Source organism: Leptopilina heterotoma, unplaced genomic scaffold, assembly GCF_015476425.1.
Source record: "Leptopilina heterotoma isolate Lh14 unplaced genomic scaffold, ASM1547642v1 Lhet_8, whole genome shotgun sequence".
NCBI classification, from domain to species: Eukaryota; Metazoa; Arthropoda; class Insecta; order Hymenoptera; family Figitidae; genus Leptopilina; species Leptopilina heterotoma.
In genome coordinates, this window is record NW_025111180.1 from 189,466 (window position 1) to 215,915 (window position 26,450).

Genomic DNA, 26,450 nt, shown 5'->3' on the forward strand with positions numbered 1-26,450 from the left:
TAATGGAAATTTATAATTTAAAGTAAGAAAAATAGTTTTTCTAAAGTGGAAAAAAAATTTCTTCTCTTTTCAATAATGTTAATAATTCGACAATTTCATTAAACTAACAATTGTTCGACGTCCGTTTAATCTTTAATGAATGGTAGCAAACAAATGTCTAATAAATATCCATATCAATTACTCTTAGATGTCTGTGATAAGTAGAAGCGTTTATAAGGAAATTGTCGGTATAAAGGAAACGAGAAATAAAAGAAAAAGATAATACGAAATTGAAAATAATGCAGAACTAAGTAATAACTGTCAAAGATTGCTCAAACAGTTCATCTTTTTTTATGTGAAAAAAATGAAAAAAAAGGTTTAAATGTGCGTCAGAGTATAATATAAATAAAAATACATAAAGTATGAATATTGAAGTAATCGAATTATTTGTACAGTTTAATTTAATTAAAAAAAATTTTTTTTATTTGTTTTATTTACAAATGTAGAAAAAAATAGTTTGATTTACATTTATATAATTAAACACTAGTAAAAAAATAATTTTACACATTAATTTTATTTATAGTTTTGCTTTGGTGAATTTTCTGACGATACTCATCAATCCAAATCCGGATAGAATATCTCTCGACCTTTCTTGCTTCAATAACGCTAAACGGATCTTTTGGATTTTTGCCTCTCAAATCTAAATGATGGGCGCCTTCGGGAATGATAATAGCAACGGTGGAAGATGAAATATTAGTGAGAACCCCACCACTAGACCATGGATCAAGTAGACCATTACTGCGAAAAAGAATTTTTAAATTAACGTCGGTCGAAGAAAAAAAGGAGAAATAGAAGAATTTAAATGATTCAAGTGGAAAATGATTGTTTACCTGAATACGATGTTTGTGGCGGTTGAAAGGTGAGAACAACCATATTCATTGCATGCCATATTAGATTGCGGCCTTACTTGAAAATTTTTATAACAATCGTCGCTGTATTCTTTGATATTCCAGGGGGTTGGCTCGAACATATCATTAATTCCATCGGAACACATTGGCATTACCATTTCAGTGCAAGCTTGAAAATTCCAGCCCGATGCACCTAATTGCGGTGAGGCATCATCAATACGATTGCATTTCGTTTCACCAGTACTATTTGTATAAACACTTAGTGCTTTGAATAAGGAAAGTAACAGTGGCTTTCCCGAGAGATTATCATCTTTAAGGTATTTACACACTTCCTAAAATTAAATTCGATTTTTATCATCATTTACGGTAATTTATTTATGTTAACTGTATACTTCTATTTTTATCCAAAATATATCTAACACAGTTAATATAAATATTAATTGCTCATTATTTTTTTCGATTTACTAATTTTTCTTATTGAAAATTTTAATTTACTGTTCAAAATTATTTTTTATTCCAATTTTTTTATTGGACGTTTTAAATTTAAAAAGTTGGTAAATTTTTTAATGTCACTCACAAATATTGGATTTGCCGGTAGAGGTGCTAGGAATTTTGTTTCGTACGGATAATTGACCATCGCCAAATTCCCATAAACATCGATCAACCAATTTTTCAAATTGACAACTTGCGTTAAATTTTTTAATGGTTCGCAAAGTTTCCAAGTTTCCGATAACCATTTCAGTCCTTCGGCTGTGAAAAATAGCAAGAAAATTTCAAATAGTTTTTTTTAAATGATGGAATTTAATTATTATCAAGTAATTAACGCTTTGTGTATGAGGAAGAAGCAGTAAACATTCACTACTTTTAATAGTTTATCATTATTATTATTTTATTATTATTTTATATTTAATTACATTTTATTATATTTTATTTATTGTTTATTCATAATGAGAAGAATTCAATTTTAATATCGATTTATAAAAGTTAATTAATTATTGAAAAGCAAAAAAAACCTCACCATTTGCAGTAATGTTCGCTATTGCGGACCAAGCTTTACGAATAAGCTTAGGACACGTTGGATTTCCAGCTCGAAAATCTGACGTGACAATTCGCGCGAAAGCTTCACAATCGGTGTGACCGGTAAATTGTAAAATTGGCGCGGAAGCTGCAATTGCCCTGCAATTAAAATATATTTTTTATTTTCCGAATACTTTTTATTGACACAAAGCAAATGAATTCTAATTCTAGAAAAATAAGTTTTTAAAAGTTAAAAATATGTAGTTCATTGTTTTTTACTATGTCAATTACTTAAAAATCATGAAGTAGAAATAACAAAATAGTAACGAAAAATCATGAAATTAAAAAATAAGGAAAAATAATGAAAATGAAAAAATAGTGAAATTAAAAAAATAATGAAAATAGAAAAATATAAAATACTGAAAATAAAAAATAAGGAAAATAAAAGAAATATTGAAAATAAAAAAATAGTGGAATTAAAAAAATAGTGAAAATGAAAAAAAAGGAAAATAAAAGATAGGTAGGATGAAAATAAAAAAAATAGTGAAATTAAAAAAATAACATGAAAATAAAAAATAAGGAGAATAAAAAAGTAATAAAAATAAAAACCTAGTTAAATTAAGAAAATAGTGAAATTAAAAAAATAATGAAAATAGAAAAAATAATGAAAAGAAAAAACTGAATGAAGATAATAATAAAAAAAAATTGAAAAAATAATTAAATACTTTTTTGTCAAATAATTGTAATAAATTAGAAGCAAATTTTAACGCGAGTTGTCAAAATAATTGAAAAGAAGATTTTGAATTGTTAAAAAGAATGTTTTTAAAAATTTTTGAAAGTATTTTGTCTGCAAACCCTTGAACAATGTGAGGATATTTCATGCGCATCCAAGCGCTGAGCATTCCGCCATACGAGCCTCCAAATACAATAACAGGACTGTTTTTATTGCCTGGTTGTGATTTTAGAAATCCTATTAAATCCACATAGTCGGCTAATGCTTGCTCCGATGTTAAATATCCGAGATATTTTGCATCGGAAAATGATTTATTTCCAAATGGCAATGATTCGCCGTAATAACGATGCTCGGCAAATATCAAAAGTGCTCCAAATTTTGGCGCTATATCCCACATAAATCCCTGAAATTTTGGAATTTTTAATTTTAGATTATAAATAATTATGAATTTCTTTTTAGGAATTTAATTTTTAACTAATTTATTTTTAATTTTGATTTTCTGTTTAATTTTTTAAACTAATTTTTATTAATTTCTATTTTCGTTTAATTTCTAATTTTTGTCAAATTTTTATTTAATTTCTATTTCATTTATTTAATATTTTTAATTTTATTGTAAATTTAATTTTTGAATTGGAAATAATTTTCTAATATTGTAAATTTTTTACCTACACGAATGAAATATTAAATGATAGTGAAGAATATTTACCGTATTTTCCGCGAAAACTTCAATAAAACCTTCATTTCCGGTGTAAAAAAAAATTGGAGCATCATTACCCTTTTGCCAAGTGTCATTCACGAGATATCTCATTTTGTAGGTTGCATTTTCCGCAAAACTGAAGTGATCCACCTTTTTTATAATAGACAGTTAATTGAAAATTAATTTCTATTAATTAATTAAAATAAAAAAAGTAAATTACAAAAATAGTTAATGATTTAATAATTACAATTATTTTGTTATAAATATATGAATATTTATAAATTTAATAATTATTATTGTTTCGTAATTATAAACATTTACAATTATTGTTTTGTGATTAATTAATAATTTATTATAGAATTATTATTCTATTTAATTAATTGTTTTGAAATGAAGTAAATTGAAAATAAAATGAAAAAATGAAAACAATTAGGAATTTAGTTTTTGAAAAAAATAGTGAATAACGAAAATAAAATTTGAGTACTCTTTGAAAAAATAAATACAACTTACCCGAGATTCAAAATAATTAATTTGATATTGATATTGCGGGGAGATTGTTTTTATCGGTTGTGAATGTGGAAAAATTGATAATCGAAAACTGACGTTTTGCGAAAAAAGAAAGAGAAAAACCAGTAAGAGAAGTGAACACTTCATTATTGAAAGATGTTGAATGCTGTCCAGCTTACAACTAAATGTACATATTTCAATGACCCTCTAGTCTGAATGGTTATCTGTTTGTATTAAATATCACATACACATCCTCTGATTGTACATAGAAAAGAATTTTAGATATATATAAGTAAATATATGATTTTTAATACTGAATTTCATTTTAATTTATTTAATTTTTAAATTTTTTACTTCTAGTTTTTCTGATTTTGAAAGTTAAGTGAACGATATTTATAACAATATTATTGTTTTGTTAAAGATTTTCGAAAAAAAGTAATTACTCTATACATGTTGACATTAAACAAAAAAAGTAAAAGAGAAAATAGAATCATGATATACTATACAAACGAAAGTGATTTCTTCGGAACATTTAAAAATCTTTTAATGTTTAGTAATTGTGTAGAGAGAAATTTGTGTTTACTTCTTTTATAAACATTTACTGAGTAGTTTATTAAAAAGTAATTTTCTATTTAACTGAAAAAATACAGTGGAAAATATACTTTGGAATTTATTCTCTTAAAAAAATAGTTCCGAAAATTAAATACGAAATAATATTATAAAGAAAAAATTACTGGTTTTTTAAATAAAGAAACTGAAAATTATTCACTGAGAGAGTATATATTTTTCTCATTAGTAACTTCCTTTTTAAAATTTAAATATCTACTCTAATTCTAATTACATTATGTAAAAGAAAGTTTCATTTACATAGTATAATATTTGCTACTGAAATAAAAGTAATATACTATTTACGTTTCACTATTTTAATTTTAAATTTTAATACTATTTAATTATAATAAATAAATATAATTTAAATGTTTAATAATTATATTTAAGTTTAAAGTTGAAGTTTAACTGCATATTTAATTTTAAATTGATATTACTTTTTTTGTTTCATTTTCCTCGTAAATTAATTACTGTAATTTTGATAGGAAATAATTTTTCGTGTTTTACACTGAATATACTAATTTATTTAAATTTAGAGAATTTTTAATTCTAAATTTAATTTAAATTATGATGCAATTTAAATAGTGTGATTTAATTGTGACAGTAAATAGAAAGTGTAAAAAATTTGAATCGCTTTAATTTACAGAATTTTAATATCTTTCAGATGTCCCGAATTCTGGATGACTTTTGAATTAAAAGAAATGACAGCGCATAAAAAAATCAGTGATGCAATTGGAAAATAGGAACTTGGAGCTGGCAAAAATACTCTTTGAGGTAAGAAAAAGAAGTTGTATTATTATTTTTAATCGAAAAAATTTATTTTCTTTACGAAATATTATATATGAATCATTTAATTCATAGGTATAAATTTCAATTTTTTATTGAAATGTTATTCTATTTTAATAAACTGAAAAAAAGACAGAACTTTTATTATTCTCAATATTCATTCGTCATCAGCAGTAGTTTTTAAAGTGTAGTTTTTTCTATTTTAACATTTTATTTTTTTGTTTACTTCTTTATTATTATTTATTATTTTTTTACTTATTCTTTTTTACTTATTTTATTATTAAAAAAATCTATTATTTTTTACTTGATTTTTATTTTTTTGCTTAGGGACTTTTGGAAAATCTGCCTACAGATACACTGTTAAAAAAGATTGTAAATTTACAATACTTTCATACAAAAAGTGATTGAAAATTTACAAATATTGTATATGAAATAATTTCAAAAACGCGTGTTTGAAAGATTTGTAAATTTACAATATTTTCAAACAGAAGTGTTTGAAATTTTCAAAAATTTTTGTATGGATGAACTTCAAATACATATGTTTGAAAGATTTGTAAATTTACAATATTTTCAAACAAAAGTGTTTGAAATTTTCAAAAATTTTTGTATGGATTAACTTCAAATACATATGTTTGAAAGATTTGTAAATTTACAATATTTTCAAACAAAAGTGTTTGAAATTTTCAAAAATTTTTGTATGGATTAACTTCAAATACATATGTTTGAAAGATTTGTAAATTTACAACCTTTTCATAAAAAAGTGTTTGAAAAAATTATGTGTAAAGATATTGAATCTTTAGAAATTTAAAAGAAGTCAAAAAAAGGGAATGGTCCACATGTTTCTCACTACTGATACTTTGCAAGAGATTTTCATAGCCTCTCTTGGTCGAGCGCGTCTAGGCGCAGCTCCCAAGGTTGATGGCTCCATACAAGACACACCCCAGTAAGAAACGAAAAATTGAAAAGTATTAAAAAGATTCTATTCTTTTGAATGCCATTTCTGTCCAATACTTTTCTATCCAGTGAGAGCAATATAAATAGTAACGATATCAATCCTCTTGAATACCCAGTAAGAAAGCAAAGATTAACCCTTAAACCGCACCCTGGGTGTGCGACACCCATATTCTAGCTTTTTACTCTAATATTTCGGTTAAATTCGTAAAAATTGAACATGTGTTGATATTGGATGGTACATTTTGTACTTAAATTTATGTTTCGTGAGTGACATTAATCTGCCAAGTGTCTTTGTGTATTTGATAACTTTATGAAGTTGTCGGCGAAAAATTTCTGCTTGTCTGACACCCAGTTTTTGGTTTAAGGTAATTTCAGTAGTTTTAAAAAACACTTTTTTAATTATTAAAATTAAATAAATCATTATGAAACCTATTTTCCTTGAAAATAGATGTACTGAGCTATATAAGAAACGCGGTTCCAATGAAAAATTGAAAAGTGATATAATGACAGGCTGTAATAATTTCGGATGGGATTGGAAAGCATTCAGAAAAAAATTTTGTCTTTGTTAAAAATTACAAAAAGAATTGAATAGCATTCATTTTTAGACGAAACGTGGTCCTATCATGGTATAGAAAAGTATTGGACAGAAATGGCATTCAAAAGTATTGGATAATTTCTACTACACCATACAGAGTTTGAATTATTTCAATCCTTTTCAATTTTTCGTTTCTTACTGGGACTATACACAGACAAATATACGACTAAGGGTTCAAATCGTAGTGTTTAATTTCCGTAAAAATGCCAATGAAACTTTTTTTTCAATTAATTTACATTTATTGTAACATATCAAAACACAATATAAACAGTTTAGATTTTTCATTTAAATATTTAAATCGTTTTGGTATTTCAAACACTTTGTATTAATTTTCCAAAGAATAATTTGAAAATTTTAAAGAAATGTGTTTTAAAATTGAATAAGAAAATTTGTATTAAATTTAAAAATGTGTGTTGTAGTTTTTCAAAATTGTATATGATAATTGCTTCAAACATTTTTGTATAAAATTTGGAACAAAAATTTTTAACAGTGTACCTTAGATTCCGCACTCCAAGGTTATGTGGGGTTGGTACAATGAAACAAAAGGCAATATTAAAAAAAAGATAAATAAATAAATGTTATAATAAATTTAATAAACTGGCTACCTACTACCAGCCCGACCCACTAAAACCCGTAACCCTTCTTCTGGAGCCCTTTACCCTCCCTCGGAACTGTCGTAAGACTTTAGCCTTCGAGGGTGGCGCTCCAACTCTGTCGCTAATGCGACCTTCTTCTTCTCTCTGCGGTTTTCCTGCGTCCGTAGTTAAAAAGATGATTAAAACTATTTCATAGTCTAAGCGGAATTTACAGCACGACAATAATAAAAAAAAAAATTGTTTAAGAAATGTTAAAAGTCAAAAGATAAAATCGCAAACGGATATAAAAAAGAAAAGAAAAAAAAAGTAAACACGTTTATAATGTTAAAAAAACAAAACTGTACAAAGACGAATAAAAAACACAAAACAAATTAAAAAATGTATAAGGACAATTAAATCACAAAATAAATTAATAAAAAACAAACAAAACAAATTAAAAGCTGTTTAAATTACGCTTTTTGGCGACCGTCGAGATCCTTCCTCGACATAACCGAGATTTCAATGTTCTCGACTTGCCGCCAATTTTTTTCCGACTGGGTCATCAGCTCTACCATGTTCTCCGGTGTAACCTGACAGTTAACACCGATCCGCTTCTTTGCGGATCAGGCCCTTGCTTGGTCTTATTTCCTCATCCAAGGAACTTCTTTTTTTAGAAAAGAGAAACATTTCTTCCCTTTCCCTCGCTAAAAGATCTGCTGGCGGGACACTTGCAAGGACCTGCCCAGCACTCGTAGATACCGTCTTATTATGCAGAGATGATACGCGTTGTTATCGATCTCTGCGCCGACAGTATCTTTTCACAGATGGTCACACATCTTTTACTCCTTAGGGATGGGGCTTACGCTGGTGCTACAGAGAGCATTTTAGCGTGGGTGACACTCGCCACCAATCTTCTTTTTTGTTCACGGGGTCCGCCAACATGTGGCATTAGCCGTGAAAGATTAGCCACACACTCGATCGCCTTATTTGACGCCGTAGCCATGTGGTGGTGGAAGTTTAAACTTCCATCCAACTCCACGCCAAGATATTTAATTTGCTTACTCCACTTGACCTCGAATTCGTCTATCACGATTCGTGGGAGCTCATAACCGCGTCTGTCTGTGACCAGCAGTGCCTCGGTCTTTTCCAGGGCCATTTCAAGACCTCTGGTATCCAACCAGCTTTTTGCTAGTCGCAGACATTCGTTCACTAATGTCCCAAGAGCCTTCTCACTTTCGGCAGTGCACACGAACAACGCGTCGTCCGCAAAGCCGATGATCACCGCACCTTCGGGTAGATCCATTCGCAGAAAATCATCGTAAGATACATTCCATACAAATGGACCCACCCTCGAGCCTTGAGGAGCCCCACGCTGCATCTCTTCCCTGAGAGTGCAGGTGTCTCCCTCATATATAACCCACCTGTCGCTAAGATAATTATCCATTATCCGCAACAAGTAGGGCGGCATGTTTTTCTTTTTCATCGACTCGATGAGATCTTTCCATCTGGCGGAATTTAATGCGTTGCGTATGTCAATTGATACCAACGCGCAGAAGCTCTTCTTTTTTCCAGGTCCCAACTTGTTTTTTCTGCTTTGGCTATGTCCACAACTGCCTGGATGGCATCAACTGTGGACTTGCCTTTACGGAAACCAAATTGGTGATCCGATAGACTATTCTCTCCGGTCAAGTGGCTTTGCATTCTCTGCAGAACCATATCCTCTAGGAGTTTACCCATCGTATCCAACAGGCATATAGGCCTGTACGATGAAACCTTATCTAGAGGTTTTTCACCTTTCCTTAGGAGGACTAACCTCTGTCGCTTCCAGTCGCGGAAGAACTCTCCTTTCCTTATCTCTTTCCTTATCGACTTCCTTGATTAGGTCCTTCCAGCTACGGCGTCGCGACCTGCGGATCTCTTTCTTGAGGTCCTTTTTCGCCTCCTTGAAAGCCTCTTTCAGCAAGGGATCTCCCTTAGATCGGGTATATGTCCTTCTTGCTTTGAGGCATTCCTTTCTCAAGGAGGCTAGCTCCTCTGACCACCAGTAAAAGGATTTTCTTACGGGAATGGCGCCTTTGCGTGGCATAGACGCATTGCAAGCGGTGACTATCATATTCCTCACCGCTCGAACCTCCCCATCCAGACTGCTCGGTCTCTTCACCCAGCCCAAGTCCTCAATTAAAAGGGATTCTCTTAGGGACCGGCCAAACTTTTCCTTGTCGAGTCTCTTCATATTCCACGAGGAGGTTTTGCGACTAGGAACATCTTGTCTTATTCCTCCTTGTGTGTCTCGCATCGAGACTGAGAACTCAATGCACTGGTGGTCACTTGCGGTATATTCCTCAGAGACCCGCCAGTCGCTTATGCGGCTAAATAGTTTAGACGATGCGATCGTTAGATCTATAATTGATCCGATAGCACCTCGTCTAAAAGTCCATGTATTGCCTCGGTTCGCAGCTAATAAGTCGTTTCTGGAGATCATTTCTCTAATACGAATTCCTCTCTTGTCGAGTCTCGTCTCACCCCACTCTGGCGACTTTGCGTTAAAATCGCCAGTGATGATGACATCCAGTTTGGATTCTGTGAGGCTCGCTTCTAGGTCTTCTATATTGGCTTCGAAGTTTGTCAGTGGGTCGTTGGGTGAGAAGTAGCAGCTATACATACGTATATTAGCCACCTCTATCCACACGAACCCACTGCTCGTCTCCAGAAACTTGTCAACCCGCAATTTTGGGTTGCACAGCTTTATGGCGGCTCTCTTCGCCTTATCCTGATACCAAGGGGCGAGGTCGCTTCCTTGATACTGCTCACTGCAGAACAGGATATCGACCTCATTTTCCCTTGCTGTTTGCATTAGGAGCAACTGTGCATCCTTACTTGTATGCAGGTTGACCTGCAAAAATTTTAATGATTTGCCCTTTTAATCTTTTGCAGTTCTTCCCAGTAAACCGGGCAGGCTCTCTTTCCGGACTCATGATTCGTTTCTGGCTTCCCCAGGTCCAAGCAAGTAAGGCACTTCGGCTTAACGTTACAGCTCTTCGCGAGGTGTCCCTCTCCGCCGCATCTCCGACAGTTTTTACTTCTGTCGGGGCCTTTGCAGAATAGGGTTCTGTGTCCGTAACCTAGGCACTTTTGGCACCTAGTTACTTCAACATGCTCACGAATTGGAGCGTTTATTCAGCCGATTTTGATCCTACCAAGCTGTAGCAGAATGTTACTCTCTGCCTCAGCCATGCGGACCAGAGCGACCTTAGTACCTCTAAAGCGCGTCAAAAGGTGGCACTCCATCTTCAGGTCGGGCTTGCCTAGCTTATCCCTTAGAACTGAAATCACCTCATCCTCCGTCGTGGCTTCATCCAGTTCCTTGATCTCCAGAGACTTTTTATTCAAGAGAGCAGTAACCTCACATGGCAAGGCGCCATGCAGAGCCGAGGACAGTGCTTCCGCAAACTTCAAGGTATCTCCACCCTTTTTCACTATTACAAGAACCTCCTGTTTAAAGGTTCTCCTAATTTTTTGAATCACGGTACCAGAGTCTTCTGGTTTAACCTTTGATTTTATCAGCGGCAAGATACTCTCATAAGACTTTGGGTCTCTTGCTGTGATCTTTACCGCTTCCGTGGTTCTAAGCTTCAAAGGGTGTTTTGAGAGCTCTTTTTCCTCACTTGGGGTCTTTTTCCTTGGAGCCCGATTCCTCCTCCCTTTAACAACCTTAAAGTCATCCCCTTTTTCCGTTCCGTCTTTCAAGACGGTCTCAGCATACGTCTGGCTGGGACTACTTGAGGACGCCTCTTTTGCTCCAACTAGCGACTCAGAATCAAGCTGTGGAGCATCCTTTCGCTTAATTCTCTTTTCGCTTTGAGCCGTTTCTTGAGGACTCTTATCCGGGCTTCCGCCTTCCCTGGGGCGCTTGCTCACCTTCTTTCCCTTATTACAATCTGTTCCTACAAATTGTATAGAACGCACTCTCCAAAACCGCCACGCCATCCTGGATGTCACAACTGACGTTCTTTTGGCGCTTGAATGCCTGGTGCACGCTCTTGAAAATTCCGGGAATAGCCAGGATACTTGATTTTTATTAATTATAATATTAAAAAATATGTATGAGAAATTATTTGAAATTAAAATGGAATGCGATCAACTTTTTAAAGATTATAGTTTTGTCAAATTGTTTATTGCTTTGTTCTTCTTAGGAAAATGTGTTGAATTATGCATGTTGAATTGTGTACACGAATAGCTCGAGCATGATCTTCAAGGTGCAAATTTCACGCGAATGAACGATATGAAAGTTTTTCTTCTCATTTTATTCATGAAGAAATGCAAATTAATATTTTAATTTTTTTTTTCTTAAATTTTCGCTATTATTATTTTTATTCTACTATCCATTTAAATATTCGGGAATATATTTTTCGTTTTGATATTTAAAAATTATCTAATAAATAATAAATTGATAATATTAATAAACTAGCTGTCGGACCCGTCTTCGACTGGTTTTAGTTTCGGCTAATACATTTGATAGGGTTTCTACCAACCGGGAAATAGCCGGGAATTAAATTTTACTGGGAAAAACGAATAATTAGTTACCATTAACTATTTCGTGAGGAAAATATTACTATTTCAATCAGTGACAAACTTTTTTCTATCAAATTTGTTATTCAGGAACAGTAGTTGTCAACTTGTAGTACTATGTGCGTTTGTAGTACTGCAATTAATGTATTAAAAATTAATCCTAAATTTACACCAGCTTTTGGAGTCAAAGAAGAGTCTAATTATAAATAATTATGTCACAATTAGACAATTAGACAATAAAAATTAAAGTAAAAAGCAGTTTTTAAAATCAAATTAATATAATAAAACTTTTTTAATTTGATAAGAAAATTCCCGGTTTTTCCTGGTCAAATTAAACTCCCGGCTATTTATCGGTCCCCCGCGCAATTGGTAGACACTCTGTCAATTCTATTATGGTAAACTAAATCCCGTCAAAGACTGGTACTGGTATATAACATATTTTCTTAAAAAAGAGTATTTTTATAAAATAAAAATAACCCCAAAAATACTACTGAATTAAACTTGATAGTAATTAATAACAATTATAATTTTTTGATTTTTTGATATGGAAAATATTTTTATACTTACATCTTAGTCATATAATTTTTTGTGCAAAATTATGCTAAAATATGACTAAATAACATGTAACACTCAATTATACAGAGTTTAAAAGCAAATCATCAAAACATGTAAAATTTGTGATTTTTAAAATTTTTTGAAAACATTTTTATACTTAAATTTTAGTTATAGGACATTATTTTTTCCAAAATTATGCTAAAAAGTGACTAAATAACATGTTATGATTAATTATAGCTAGTTTAAAAGCAGTCCATTAAAAAATATAAAATTTGGAAATTTGCGATTTTTTGAATTTTTCGAAATCATTTTTATACTTACATCTTAGTTATAGGACAGTATTATTGGAAAAATTATGCTAAAATTTGACTTAATAACATGTAATACTCAATTATAGATAGTTTAAAAGCAGTCCATTAAAAAATATAAAATTTGAAAATTTGCGATTTTTTGAATTTTTCGAAATCATTTTTATACTTACATCTTAGTTATAGGACATTATTTTTGGCAAAACTATTCTAAAATGTGACTAAATAACATGTTATACTCAATTATAGAAAGTTTGAAAGCATTTTTAAAAAAATGTAAAATTTGAAAATTTTTGGTTTTTGAATTTTTCGAAAAAATTGAATATCTCCCGTTCTAATTAATATTTTTCAAATCTGTAAATTTATAAACCTTTCTTGGCCCAAGGTCTAACATTCTGCCAAATTTGGTTTCAAATGGTTCAACCGTTTTTAAGTGATGCGCGAACAAAGATTCTGTGACATAAGCGACACACACACATACATACATACATACATACATACATACATACATACACGAAATTTTTTATTGGTATATTTGGAATCCTTGATGCCTAAAACGAATAATTATGTGCGAAATTTAAAGTTCTGAGCAATGTACAGACAAAAGTCTGATTTTATATATATATATATATAGATTATTTTATTTATTAATTTTTTATTTACAAGTATGATCAGGACTGTAGCCTAAAATTAATAAATAATATTAGAATAAATTAAATAAATTAATAAATCATACAATGATAATTAAAAAATTGAATTTTAGAGGTAAAATTAAATTTAATTAATACCACAATACAATATTTTTCTAATATTTATTTTTATACTTGTTTCCGACTTTTTTGGAAAAATTAATTATGATGGACTCAATAGTCTGAAGATATTTTAATTTAATCATAAATTTTAATCATAAAAACAATTTTTTTATGTTTATTATCTTAAGTTATTTTTATACTGAGTTTTCAATCTTTTTCATACAAATCTATTAGAGTCACGAGGTTTGCATTATTGCGTCTATACCCTCATCCTCGTGGGCGATGATATTTCGTCACGATTAAAATATTGAGCTACCTGACTATTATATTTTCAACTTACTTATTTTAGAAAAAAAAAATTATTGTTTCATAAACCTCAAAAGATAATTTTTACTTCTACTTATTAAATTTTTGAACTTTTGTCCTTAATCTATTTGCATAATTTATATTTTCTTCTCCCTAATATTATTTACATGCACTAAAAATGAATCATAATTGCAAGAAAGAGAAATTAAAATATTGCGAAATTGTCTTTTCAAAATATTTACCTACTTTAGAATTATTTTAATTGTTTTATATGAAAAGTGTATTTTTTTTGTAATACATATTTATTAGAACAAGAAAAAATTGTTCTCTCTCTCTCTCAAAATCATAAATCATTTTTCAATCAAAAATACTAGAATTCGATTAATTTATTTAAAAAATATTTGTAATATTTCAAGAGAGACATAAGTTTATTGTCTAATTTGAATAATTAAAATTTAATCATAGTGAAAAGGATTTGATATTTTTGGATTTTAAAAAATTTTCTAACGAGCGATAGTGGAATGTTAATTAGACATGAGAATCAATTAAATATTCGGTATTAAAATGATGTCTAATGACTGTAAAACTGTAGAGTTTGCACATCTTTTAGATAGATACGGGATTGCACAGAGGACAATTGAATTATTAGCGGCAAACAAATAATTATACGACTTCTCTTTTCCTTCGAAGATGAAGTATAGAAATCCGGTTCCGGGTATACCATTATTCGTTAGGAGAGAAAAAAAACCATTCTAAAAGAATTAAAACTAATTAATTCAAAGTAAAAAATTACTAGAAAAAATTGTAAAATATTAAAAAATAGTTTTAATTTCGTTTTATAATTTATTTTCGAGAAAAATTTTTTATTGGCAATTTTAATTTAAAAAAATGAAGTAAAAAAATAATTTTGTATAAGTATGTACGTGATAGAGAAGAAGAAAATTATAATAAATTATGAAGTAAAATGACATTTGCTTTCTATAAATTAAACTAGTTGAAGTTAACATCCCTCAGGTTATTTTAACCTTTTAAATCATCATCGGTGTTTTTATTATTAAATAATAAGTGTCGTCATGTGACTTAAATCATCGAGATTAAAATCATGTCAAGCCAACTAGGCTCGAGAGGATTCTATTCAAATGACGTGATGATGATGATGATGATAATGATGATGCTAGACAACAAACCATAGGCGTAACAATATTTTGTATCATCCTCTAAAGTTTCAACGCGTGATTTAAAATTTTTATTTTTCTGGAAAAAGTATTCGACAATCGAGAAATAAAAAAAATACTCTTTGTTTGAGATGTGCGTTAAAGTAGGCTAACAAATCCATAAGATTTGTAATATATTTTCAGCCTTATTATAAAACGAAATTTTATATGTTTCCACGCATCATTCTATTTTTTCATATTTAAAATAAAATACGATTTCGTAATTTTTAGCCTAGTTATGAAATCAAGTTTTATAGCGGGTTTTTTTTTATTTTCTAGATTCAATAAAATGATTTCATAATTAATATGTTAAATATTTTCTTTGTTCTTCTTTCTATTTCATTTTAATGATTCTTAGTTTGAACAGGTTTGAATGTAAATTAAAATAATAAAATTATTTTTAATTTTCAGATTACTTTCAAGGATATTATTGTTTTCGATAATTAAAAATTAAGGTGGAGCTTTTCTTTGTAAAGTATCTTACGCCAGTGTTGAATGAGCTTCTCAGGTTTTCTCATGATGCAGGAATCGACCTTTCCTTGTAGAACATTCACCCGCGCAAGAGAAGCTGAACTTCAATATTGAGAATATTATTATTTTCTCTGAAGGAGATTCGCTTCATCAAACAGCTATGTTTCGGGCCCAAATAAGAAAAAAAAACACCATTGTGCTTAAAATACAAAAGAAAAAAGAATTCATTCGTTCAGAATTTTTTATTTAAGCCAAACAGGTAATTATGACGTAATGAAGAAATACCAACAAAATTTTGTAGATAAAAGAATATCTTTCATAAGTTAAAAATATACTAATAATTTCTGATTAATGACATAATAAAGAAGAGAAAAAAATACTCGCCTGGCTTCTGTGCGTCAATAAAAAAAGAAATATAAAGAAGATCCAATATGAAAGATGAAATCGGTTTCCAAATTAAAGACACGAATTCTGAATCTATATTAAAATGTAGAAACTTAATGAGGTGAGTGAAAAAATATTTTTTCTGTTTACAAAAAAAGTTACTTTTATCTTTTTTGGTTGAAAATGCAAAACATTTTTATTGCTTTCTTCATTTTTTAAAACAAATTTTATTTTTGTGTTTACAAATATGACGAATTTTTTTAAATGTGAATATGCAAAGGTTGAATTATAAACTAGGTTTGAATTTAAAAGTAAAATAATTTAGTCTAATGAATAAATTAAGTAATTGCTTAAAATAACTATTAAGTAATTGCTTAACTTCAAAATTTATTGGAAGTCAGTCTTTAATTTAATATTTTACACTTTAATAAATTGACATTAAAAATATTTCTCTATCGATTTACTATAGGTTTTCTCTTGTTGACGTTGTTTATTTGATCTTTAAGAGTAATGTAAATTTTAATTATGAGTTACCAACGTCTGTTCCTTTAAATCGTGACGTAAATCTAATTCTAAAAAGGGAATATTTTTAAGTAAATCATTAATATTTTTTAAAAATTAAAAAAAATTCTTTAAAACAGTTCAATTATTTAAAAAAATTTAAATAACATTTTCCGAAAAAATTCAATTGCTTTTAATCAATAAATTTCTTTGGGAAAATTAAATCATTTTTAATACACAATTTTGAATTTTTGATACGATTTCTATAAATTTCTCGAATAAATTTAATGTATTATTTAAAAAATGTTTTTCTAACTTTTTGCAAAAATTCAATTCTTTTCATAAAAATAACAAATTTCTTCAGAGGAATTCAATTATTTTTAAAAATTTTAATAAATTTCTCAAAAGAATTCAATTACTTTTTTTAAATTTTCATAAAATTCTTCGCAGAAATTAAATTATTTTAAAAAAATAATAAAATTTTTTGAAAGAATTCAATTATTTTTAATACAATATTAATTAAATTCTACGAAAGAATTTAAATAACTTAATTTTTTTTTAAATCTTCACAAAAATTCAATTACTTTGAATACAATTTGAATAAAATTTCTCGAATGAATTCAATGATTTTCATAAATTTTAATAAAATTTCTCTTAAGAATTCGATTATTTTCAAAAATTTAAATAAAATTTTTCGAAACAATTAAATTATTTTCAATACAGTTTCAATTAAATTTCTCGAAAGAATGTGATTATTTTTAAATATTTATAATAAATTTCTTTGAAACAATTCAATTATTTAAAAAAAGCTCAATAAAATTCTATGCAAAAATTAAATTATTTTAGAGACGAAATTTTAAGATTTATAAAAATTATAACATTTTTAAAACAAAAATGTTACCACCCACATAGCACAGTATTTTTCGTCAAATTCGCCATGCAAAGTTCGCAAGTTGTTTGCAGCAAACTTACATACATATAAAAATGTCACCCTCTTGGCAAGTTTGCACTGCAAGTTTGTAGCAAACTTGCGTCAAATATTAAAAACTTAAATGTATGCGCAGTAGTTTTCTATTACATCTAGAGTTGCGCACTACAAACTTGCCAAGAGGGTGGACATTTTTATAGAGCACCTGGATCGTAGAAGGGGACGTAAATTTTTCTCGGCCGAAATCGAAATCCCCTGGACACTCAAAATTCAACTTCTGAATTTAGACATTTTAAATATGGGTGATTCTCCGCGTAGCGCAGAACTTGCTTTCTTCATGTTGTAACGGAAAAATAATAAATAATTTTCATATATTTTTACAATTCCAACGTGAAAAGGTTATCTATACAGTACCGTCCGAAATTGTCAGTCCACCCATTTTCAAAGGAATGACAAAAATTTTTTAACATAAAATTCATGAAAAGTAAAATTTTTTTTGGTTTATATTTTGAAAGACGATAAAATTTTGAAAAGAATAAGACCTTACAGAAGTCATTTGGCCAAAATTTGTAGAAGATATTCTTAAAAATCGTCATTTTCAATGTTTTACAAAAATTTGAATAACTTCTAAAATAATGAATGCTTTTTAATAATCTTAGGCTTATTTTAAAGACCATTTTCTACAGAATAAGAATTACTTATAGGCATTAACCTGTAATTTTTAACTTGGAATAAGCATGACGTCAAAGTTGGACAAAAAAATTCAAAAAATTTGAAATAATATTATTAAAAGAAAAATAATTTTTGAAATTCAAACATATATTTTTATTAAATTTTCTTGAAAAATCTACACCATATCATGTTTTATATATGTTCTAGAATAGTTTTTAGTACAAAAAATTGATTTCAAATTTTTCCAATTTTTTTGTCTAATTTTGACGTCATGCTTATTCCAAGTTAAAAATGACAGGTTAATGCCTATAAGTAATTCTTATTCCGTAAAAAAAGCCTTTTAAAATAAGCCTAAGATTATTAAAAAGCGTTCATTATTTTAAAAGTTATTCAAATTTTTGTAAAACATTGAAAATGACGATTTTTAGGAATATCTTCTACAAATTTTGGCCAAATGACTTCTGTAAGGTCTTATTCTTTTCAAAATTTTATCGTCTTTCAAAATATAAACCAAAAAAAATTTTAGTTTTCATGAATTTTATGTTAAACAATTTTTGTCATTCCTTTAAAAATGGGTGGACTGACAATTGCGGACGGTACTGTATGTTTAGAAACAAAAACCAATAATTACTTTTGTATCTAATATTATAATTTTTCATAAATAAGCGGTTTTAAGGCTAAAAACGTCGAAATTTAACCTGTCCCCACAGGAAGTTTAGAAAAAAAAGTTAATAATTTTAGTAATATGCAATAATAAATACAATTACTATTGACATTTTAGTATCGTCTACTTTAGTACAGTTGAATAAAAAAAATTAAAAAAAAAAAATTCATTTCATATAGGTTTTTTTCAGTTTATGCTTGTTGCGAAAAAAATAGAAAAATAAAAAAAGGGTGGGATCTTGGATTGCGAATAGAGAAGGGTCGACAATAAACGGATTCGTCGATTAATTAAAAAATGTATATTTCCTTTTAACCTTTTGGTTTTCACAAACGTAGAATTTAACAGCGTAAGAACTTACAAAAAAAGAGTTGAAAATTGAATAGTATGTTGCACGTGGCGAATGGCGTCGTTGAGACTAGAGGTTCCCACGTGGCAAAAATGGCGGCAGGTGACGCTCACGTCAGCACAGGTGACTCTCAGCTCCACTCAGCAAGACGAGAGAAAAGTAACTGAGCTGAGCAGTTTGGCGCCGACATCGGAAAAAGAGGGGGACAGGATCTGGGCGGAACCTTTGACACGTCACGAGAGCGATCGACCAATCCCAGACTAGACATAATGAACAAGAGGCCAAAAAGGAGAAGAATAACGAGAAACAACGAGAGCATCCAGAATTGGACTCTCCCTAACAGAAAAAACCATAACAATGCTTGACAGCAAATTTGGATGCTATTCATTATTTTATTAACAAACAGTAAATTATTTAAATGAAAATCAAATGTTAACTTAAAATTACTTTTGTAAACACAAAAAATAACTTCCTTAAGTTAATTCAGGAAAAAGAATCAATGTTCTAATTGATTTATTCATTTTTCACTCATTTTAAGTTGGAAATTTGATAAGGGAATCACAAAATAATCTCCACCGACCCTTAAATATTTTACCACAAATTAAACAATTATTTATAAAAAAGGTTAAATAAAGCGTAGTTATATTGTTTTGGTCAATACGAATGAGATCCACTTTAAACCGATTGAAAATTAATGATACTTCTTTCAAAAAATTAAAATATCCAAAGTCGGTTGAAAAAGTTCTCACCAGCCTGAGTTTCCACCGACCTCAGAATTTCCACCTACCTTCGTAATACGAAGAACCTAGTGCAAATGTAGTGTTATGGTGCCACATATATAAGGAATAAAAAAAACCTATAGCTCAGGAAAGTTTACTATAAATTACTTAAATAAATTTCCATAAATTACCACGAAAATTTTTATAAATTACCGCAAAAATTTCCATAAATTACCGAAATAAAAATTTTCAATTGTGATTTCTACTTTGCACATTTTTAAAAATTACGGACAAAATTTCTTTAAATTACCTTACAAATTGCCATAAATTACCTTATAAATTTCCATAAATTACCGCGAAAATTTCCATAAATTACCAAAATCCAAATTTTTAATAATAATTGAAATTTTACATATTTTTATGAATTATCGCGAAAATTTCCATAAATTACCAAAATAATAATTTTTAAATGAGATTTACGCTATAATATTGTTTAAATTACCGCAAAATTTTTTTTGACAGAATGTGTCCAAACAGTGAATTAGTTAATTACTACACTTGTTTACTACAAAAATTATAAATAATTTTTCCGGCCCGCTATGGATGTTTCTTTTTAAAGCCTTTATCTTCAAAAAAATATATTGATAATAACCATAACAATAAAAAAATTTTTTTAAATTTCATAAACCAAATCGTGCGCTAAGCGGAGAATCACCCATATACATCTTTATAGAAAATTTCATTGCGCATATTTTTTTTTTATGAAATTTTTTTGTATCTATTACCGTTTTCGAAATATTTGAGAAAAATTGATTTTTTGAAAACTGCAAATTTAATGACATTTTTCACTTCAACTCGCGATATTTCAGATGATTTTAAATATTTTTCAATGTACCAAAAAAGAAAATACGTCTAAAGATATTCTACTAATGATAAAAAAGGAAAAAAATTATTTTCTTTATAAACAAAATTGTTATTAATTTTTTTCTTTATTAATGTAAAAAACATAAAATACAATCTTCTCGGCTCTCGTTTAACGGGCAAATTTTAAGTAACAAAGAACTTTCAGTGAGAAAGTTGTTCATTATGGACCAAAGAAGTTTTCTGGAAAATCACAGGGTTAATAATTAATTAGTGTTGTATGAAACGACACTCCCAAGCACCTGTGGCGAGTGACGCGTGCTACACATTTGGACGGTATCAACTTTAAACATTCACCATTTCAACACTAATAAATTATTAACCCTGTGATTTTCCAGAAAACTTCTTAGGTCCATAATGAACAACTTTCTCACTGAAAGTTCTTTGTTACTTAAAATTCGCCCGTTAAACGAGAGCCGTAAAGATTGTATTTTATGTTTTTTACATTAATAAAGAAAAAAATTAACAACAATTTTGTTTATAAAGAAAATAACTTTTTTCCTTTTTTATCATTCGTAGAATATTTTTAGACGTATTTTCTTTTTTGGTACATTGAAAAATATTTAAAATCATCTGAATTATCGCGAGTTGAAGTGAAAAATGTCATAAAATTTGCTGTTTTCAAAAAATCAATTTTTCTCAAATATTTCGAAAACGGTTATAGATACAAAAAAATTTCATAAGAAGAAAATATGCGCAATGAAATTTTCTATAAGGATGTGTATTTAAAATATTAAAATTCAGAAATTAATTGTATGTAAGTTTGCTGCAAACTTGCGAACTTGCAGAAAAATGCTGTGCTATGTGGGCAAATTACCAAAAATATTGCCTGACTTGGATTGATTGATAATTATTAATCACATATATCAAAAATGTTACATTTTTAAATTAATGAAGATTCAGTTAAAGACCCAAAATTATAGAAAATGAAATAATTTCTATTTCTTTTGCAAAAAGTTTTTGTACAATAAATTTGGGGGGGGGGGGAGAATTGGGTATAGCCCCGGACAGCAGGTATCCCCCGAAACTCTTAATTTCTACACTGAAAAAAAAAGTTCATTGAATCAAGTAAATGCATTTTCTTGACCTGATTTATTTGAAACAAACCCATATTTTCTTATTGGAAGAAATTTATTTTCTTGTGTCAAGTAATTTTGAGCATTGATCAAAGTTATTGAAATAAGAAAATATGGGTTTGACATAAGTAAATATCTTACTGTTTCAAACGAACTGTTTTACATGCGCCAAGTCTCGAAAAAGTATTGAATCAAGAATATCATGTTCTCACGTCAAGTAATTTACCTTGAGTCATTTGGTATCTTGAGTCAAATAATTTTTTTATTTCCTTTAAAGCAACTATTTATTTCATCCAACACCCATAGTCTTGAGCCAAGAAAATGGGAAGATTAATACAAGTTAATAATTGTTTCAACTCAATTAAAAATTATTTTGTTTCAAAGAAATATTAATTAATCTAAGCATTTCTATATTCTCATGTTTCAAAATCATTAATTTCTTGCGAGAATGTTATATTTTCTGGAATGAAATATTTTATTTATTCAATTCAATTAAGTGTAAGATCTTGAATTAAATCATTCTTTTGTTTCCTTTAAAAAAGTTTTTACTTAATTCAACGCTCATATAATCCTGATTCAAGAAAATACGAAGGTTAATATCCCAGGCGGAAAAGTCGGACGAACGTCGGAGTTTACAACCGGCTGGGATCCGCGCCCGTACAGACCGCAAGTACCGACGGTCTGTACCGATTCGGATCTAAAAAAGCAACCGGCGCGGTACAGATTATGCTCCGACTGTCGGAACCGTCTTCCCACTATTGTCAGTACTGGCTCGGTACTGGATTTCTTCCGCCGGCGGATCTTATTCTTCTGCGGCGTCGGAAGAATGACGGATATGTTGAGTCTGTACTGGCTCGGTACTGGGGAGGATCCGACTGCGGATCTCGTCATTTATTGTCACATTATAAATTAAATAATTATTACAAGTAATTGCATTATTTTAGAAAATAATTATTATTAAATAAATCTAATCAATATATTAAGTAATTATTTATTGAGACTTTTTTAAAAATTAAATAATTAAAAAATTCGTTATTAATTAATATTATATATTATTAATTAACATTAATATTATTGAGAATTAATAATAAATTATTAATATTAATAATAATATTAATTAATAATATCTCAATAATAATTGAATAATTGTTTCTCAATATAATAATATTGAAGGTAATGACATTAATAATTTTAATTAATATCTTAATAATAATAAATTTATTGTTATTGATATATTATTAATTAATATTAATATTGATAATTTCTTATTAATTCTCAACAATATTAATGTTAATTAATAATATCTTAATAATACTAAATTTATTATTATTGACATGTTAATTAAAATTATTAATATTATTACGTTCAATATTATTATATTGAAAAACAATTATATTCAATATAATATGTATTATATAATAATAAAAATATAACAAGTTTCTTTTTTAACGAAATATTGAAATAGTCCTAAATATACATTCAATAAAGTATTGAAAATATAGCGGTATCATTGACGCGTAGTAATTCTGCAAGTTTTATTTGAGCTAGTGACACTTGAGAGTATTTAAGATTTGAGAGTCCCATGCGAGCGTAGCATAGTGGTAGCGTGCGAGATTTCGGTGCGTAGATATTCGGTTAGACGTAGGTTCCGTACCCCCAAGCGTTAGGATTTTTCAAATGTCTATGTAATAAAAAATTGCGTTTAAGTGTATAAAAAAATAAAAAAAATGTGTAAAGTGAACTGTCAATGAATTGTCATCAGTATTTATCTTTTGCAATTAATTATTATTTTTTTTATTGATATTTGTTGAAATTATCATTTGGATCCGATCCGGTTGTCAGTTGGTAGAATGCCAGCGCTCGGCTGGCTATTAAATGAAAAATCCACGGTCGGTAGAGTGCCAGGTCCCAGCCGGTTGAATTATACACGGAACGGCTTCTCCCGGCCGGTCAGCGGGCGGTAGAATGCCAGTTCCGAGCCGGTTGCCAGCGCGCTCCTGGCCTAGTCACTATTCGGTAGAATGCCCGTTCACATTCGGTTGGCAGGCGGTTCCGAGCCAGTACAGTTACACCGGCGTCAGTACGGGCTAGGATCCGCGCCGGTTGGAAATTTCCGCCTGGGATAAGTAAATATTTGTTTCAAGTTGATTAAAAATTATATTCAATTAATCCCATATTTATTTGAAGAAAGAAATTCATTTTCTTGTGTCAAGTAATTATTAGCATTGAACAGAATTCTTGAATTAACAATTTAGTATTTGGCAGAACTCAATATGTAATTATTTCAACCAAATATTTTACTTTTCCGAAGTACCAAAAAGTATTGAATCTAGAATATCATGTTCTTAAGCGAAATAATAAAGTATTGTGTGGAGAATTCATGTTTCTTGAATCGAATCATTTTATTTATTTGCTTTGAAACTTTTTTTTACTTAACACAATGCCGGTGTTCTTGATCCAAGAAAATATTTTTCTTCAAATGTATATGTAACTTAAATATCAGTTTTTGAAAACTGTCCATTGAGGCTACACGGAAAGAAAAGGTCTGGAAGAGATATCCATAAAAATATTGTTGAGCAGAATATTGTTGTGTTATCCAATTCAATGGAAGAGACAACTTTTAGAATGGAAGCACATTCCATATTCAATGGATGAGGGAGCCATATTATATTGTTGAATCAAATATGGATGTGACATCCATAAGCATGGTTGGGCTTACAATTCATGCTATGGATTTTTACATATGGCTGCCTCATCCATATAAACTTTGGTTGGGAGATCCATAGTTAGTTCAAAATTTCGATACATGTTGCGCGCAATTCATTATCATGGCATCCATTTAAAAATGGACGTCTCAATTTGTCCTTCGCGTCGGTCTCTTGTCGAGTCTATATAATCGGGTTGTGAGTTTATTGTGTATAAATAGTGTTATAATTGTTTATTATTTATTATCGTTATTGTCTATTAGTGTTTATGTAAATTTATTTTCATGAAATATGTGTAGAGTATATAAGGAATATTATATGCTCAAATATTGTAGTTGCGTGTATAGTGTAGTGGATAGCGTTAGTGTTTAGTATGCGTTAGGTCTAGGGTTCGTGTCTCCCCCATCGGTTAATAATTTATTTCGTAAATATGCGGTTATTCAATAAGTGGTGTGTATTAATTAACAAAAATGTGTATAAAATATCTCAAGTGACATAGAATTTAATTAATTGAGTGATTCTAATTTTTTTGTTTCCCATTTCCATTACTATGGATCACCCAACCATAGATCTTTTGCTACTCCAACAATATACAGCCAGCCATAGAATATGGATGCAGCAACCTTAACTATGGATATCCCGTATTTTTCAATATAATATGGCTGTGATATCCATGTATCTGGATGTGTCAACTATTCCTTTTTCTCCGTGTAGGATGGCATAGTGGTAGCGTGACGGCTTCTGGTGCGTGCAACCCGAGTTCAATTCCTCCGACCGTGGAAAATTTTCTTTCAAGGTATATTTGTTGTATTTGTGTTAAGTAATAATTAAATGTAAATATATTTGTAAAATAACAATTATTTAAATAAAAAATATAAATGTTAATTAATTAAATAATAAAAATGTTTGACCTAAGTATTAGAAAAGATGGGATGGGGGTAAGGGGGGGGGGGTATTTAAGTAAATAATTTACTTGTATTGAGAAAGTATTTTTTTGATTGAAATCTATAAATTTTCTCAAATCAAGAAAATATTTTCTTGGACAGAGAACATACTTTCTTGATTTGATACATAAATGTGTAACAAATTTGCTTCCTTTCTTGTTACTCAATAAAAAAAAATAACAAAAAGAATGTATTATATTTAATTTACAAAATTTTATTTCTCTGATAATTTGAATAAGAAAGTTTTCAACAATATTTTTCAAAAGTATAATTTATATTCAAGTCAATTAGCAATCATATTCATTCACTCATACAAAACACTCTATTCAAATAACATAAACAATATTGATGAGCTCATCACGTGAACAAATTGTAAATAATAGAAAAACATTAAAATTAGCGATTCTCAAAAATTATAACTTTTCCAATATTCCATTAAGATATTGTGATTTTATTTTGTTTTTATCTAAAATTAATAAAACAAAATGCAATCGATCAAAAAATAAAAAAATTAAATTGTCTCATATCCTCTCACAATTATATATTTTTCTTTTTGTTAGTTGACGTAATAACCTTCAATTATCCATATATGTATATATGTATATTGATGTGGATTCTAAGCACCAAATTCATATATATATATCATAAAAAAAAATTATTTCCGCATATCGCCAAAAAATCACTTCAACTTATTATGATACTCACAATAAAATTATGCAAAAATATGCTTTACATACACATATAACCTTGGAGGGGATTAGGCACGAAGAATTTCCATTTATCGGTTTTGTTCTCGCTGCCCTGGGGACTGGTTATAATGATGTTTTTCCTTACACAGAAGTTGTGACATCAATAATTGAAGCGATATTTCCTGGAGACGAATATGTTCCAAAACAGCAGATACAATGATTTAGAGTAAAATTAACGACCCGCTGTATGAACAGATATTTCGAAAAAAATTTACAATACAATTCAATTAATACATATATAAACACAAATTAATATAATGCATTTTGTTACCTTATAATTCACGGGTCGACACTTATCATACGATACAC

At 29.2% G+C, this 26,450-nt stretch overlaps 1 protein-coding gene and 1 long non-coding RNA gene across 2 annotated transcripts; one reads left to right on the top strand and one right to left on the bottom strand.

Annotated features, from left to right (window-relative positions):
* Positions 1–439: 439 nt before the first annotated feature.
* LOC122510977 (lysosomal Pro-X carboxypeptidase) lies at positions 440–4,039 on the bottom strand. Its single transcript, XM_043625941.1, has 7 exons — positions 3,845–4,039; positions 3,344–3,484; positions 2,760–3,040; positions 1,906–2,063; positions 1,465–1,637; positions 870–1,219; positions 440–777 (listed from the first exon to the last, which is right to left on the bottom strand). Exons 1-7 carry the CDS (start codon positions 3,986–3,988, stop codon positions 540–542), a joined length of 1,485 nt encoding a protein of 494 aa, XP_043481876.1. The 5' UTR covers positions 3,989–4,039; the 3' UTR covers positions 440–539.
* A 19-nt stretch (positions 4,040–4,058) lies between these two features.
* Positions 4,059–15,897, top strand: LOC122510980. The gene is made up of 3 exons (XR_006302480.1): positions 4,059–4,133; positions 5,112–5,221; positions 15,473–15,897. It is a non-coding gene; the product is annotated as an uncharacterized LOC122510980 (long non-coding RNA).
* The last annotated feature ends 10,553 nt before the right edge of the window (positions 15,898–26,450 follow it).

Excerpts from the sequence above, each read along its gene's own strand:
- LOC122510977 (XM_043625941.1), bottom strand. The coding sequence starts at position 3,988 with ATGAAGTGTTCACTTCTCTTACTGGTTTTTCTCTTTCTTTTTTCGCAA. Across the intron at positions 2,064-2,759 it reads TATCCTCACATTGTTCAAGG|GGCAATTGCAGCTTCCGCGC; the intron begins GTTTGCAGACAA and ends TTTTAATTGCAG. Across the intron at positions 778-869 it reads GCCACAAACATCGTATTCAG|TAATGGTCTACTTGATCCAT; the intron begins GTAAACAATCAT and ends TCTTTTTCGCAG.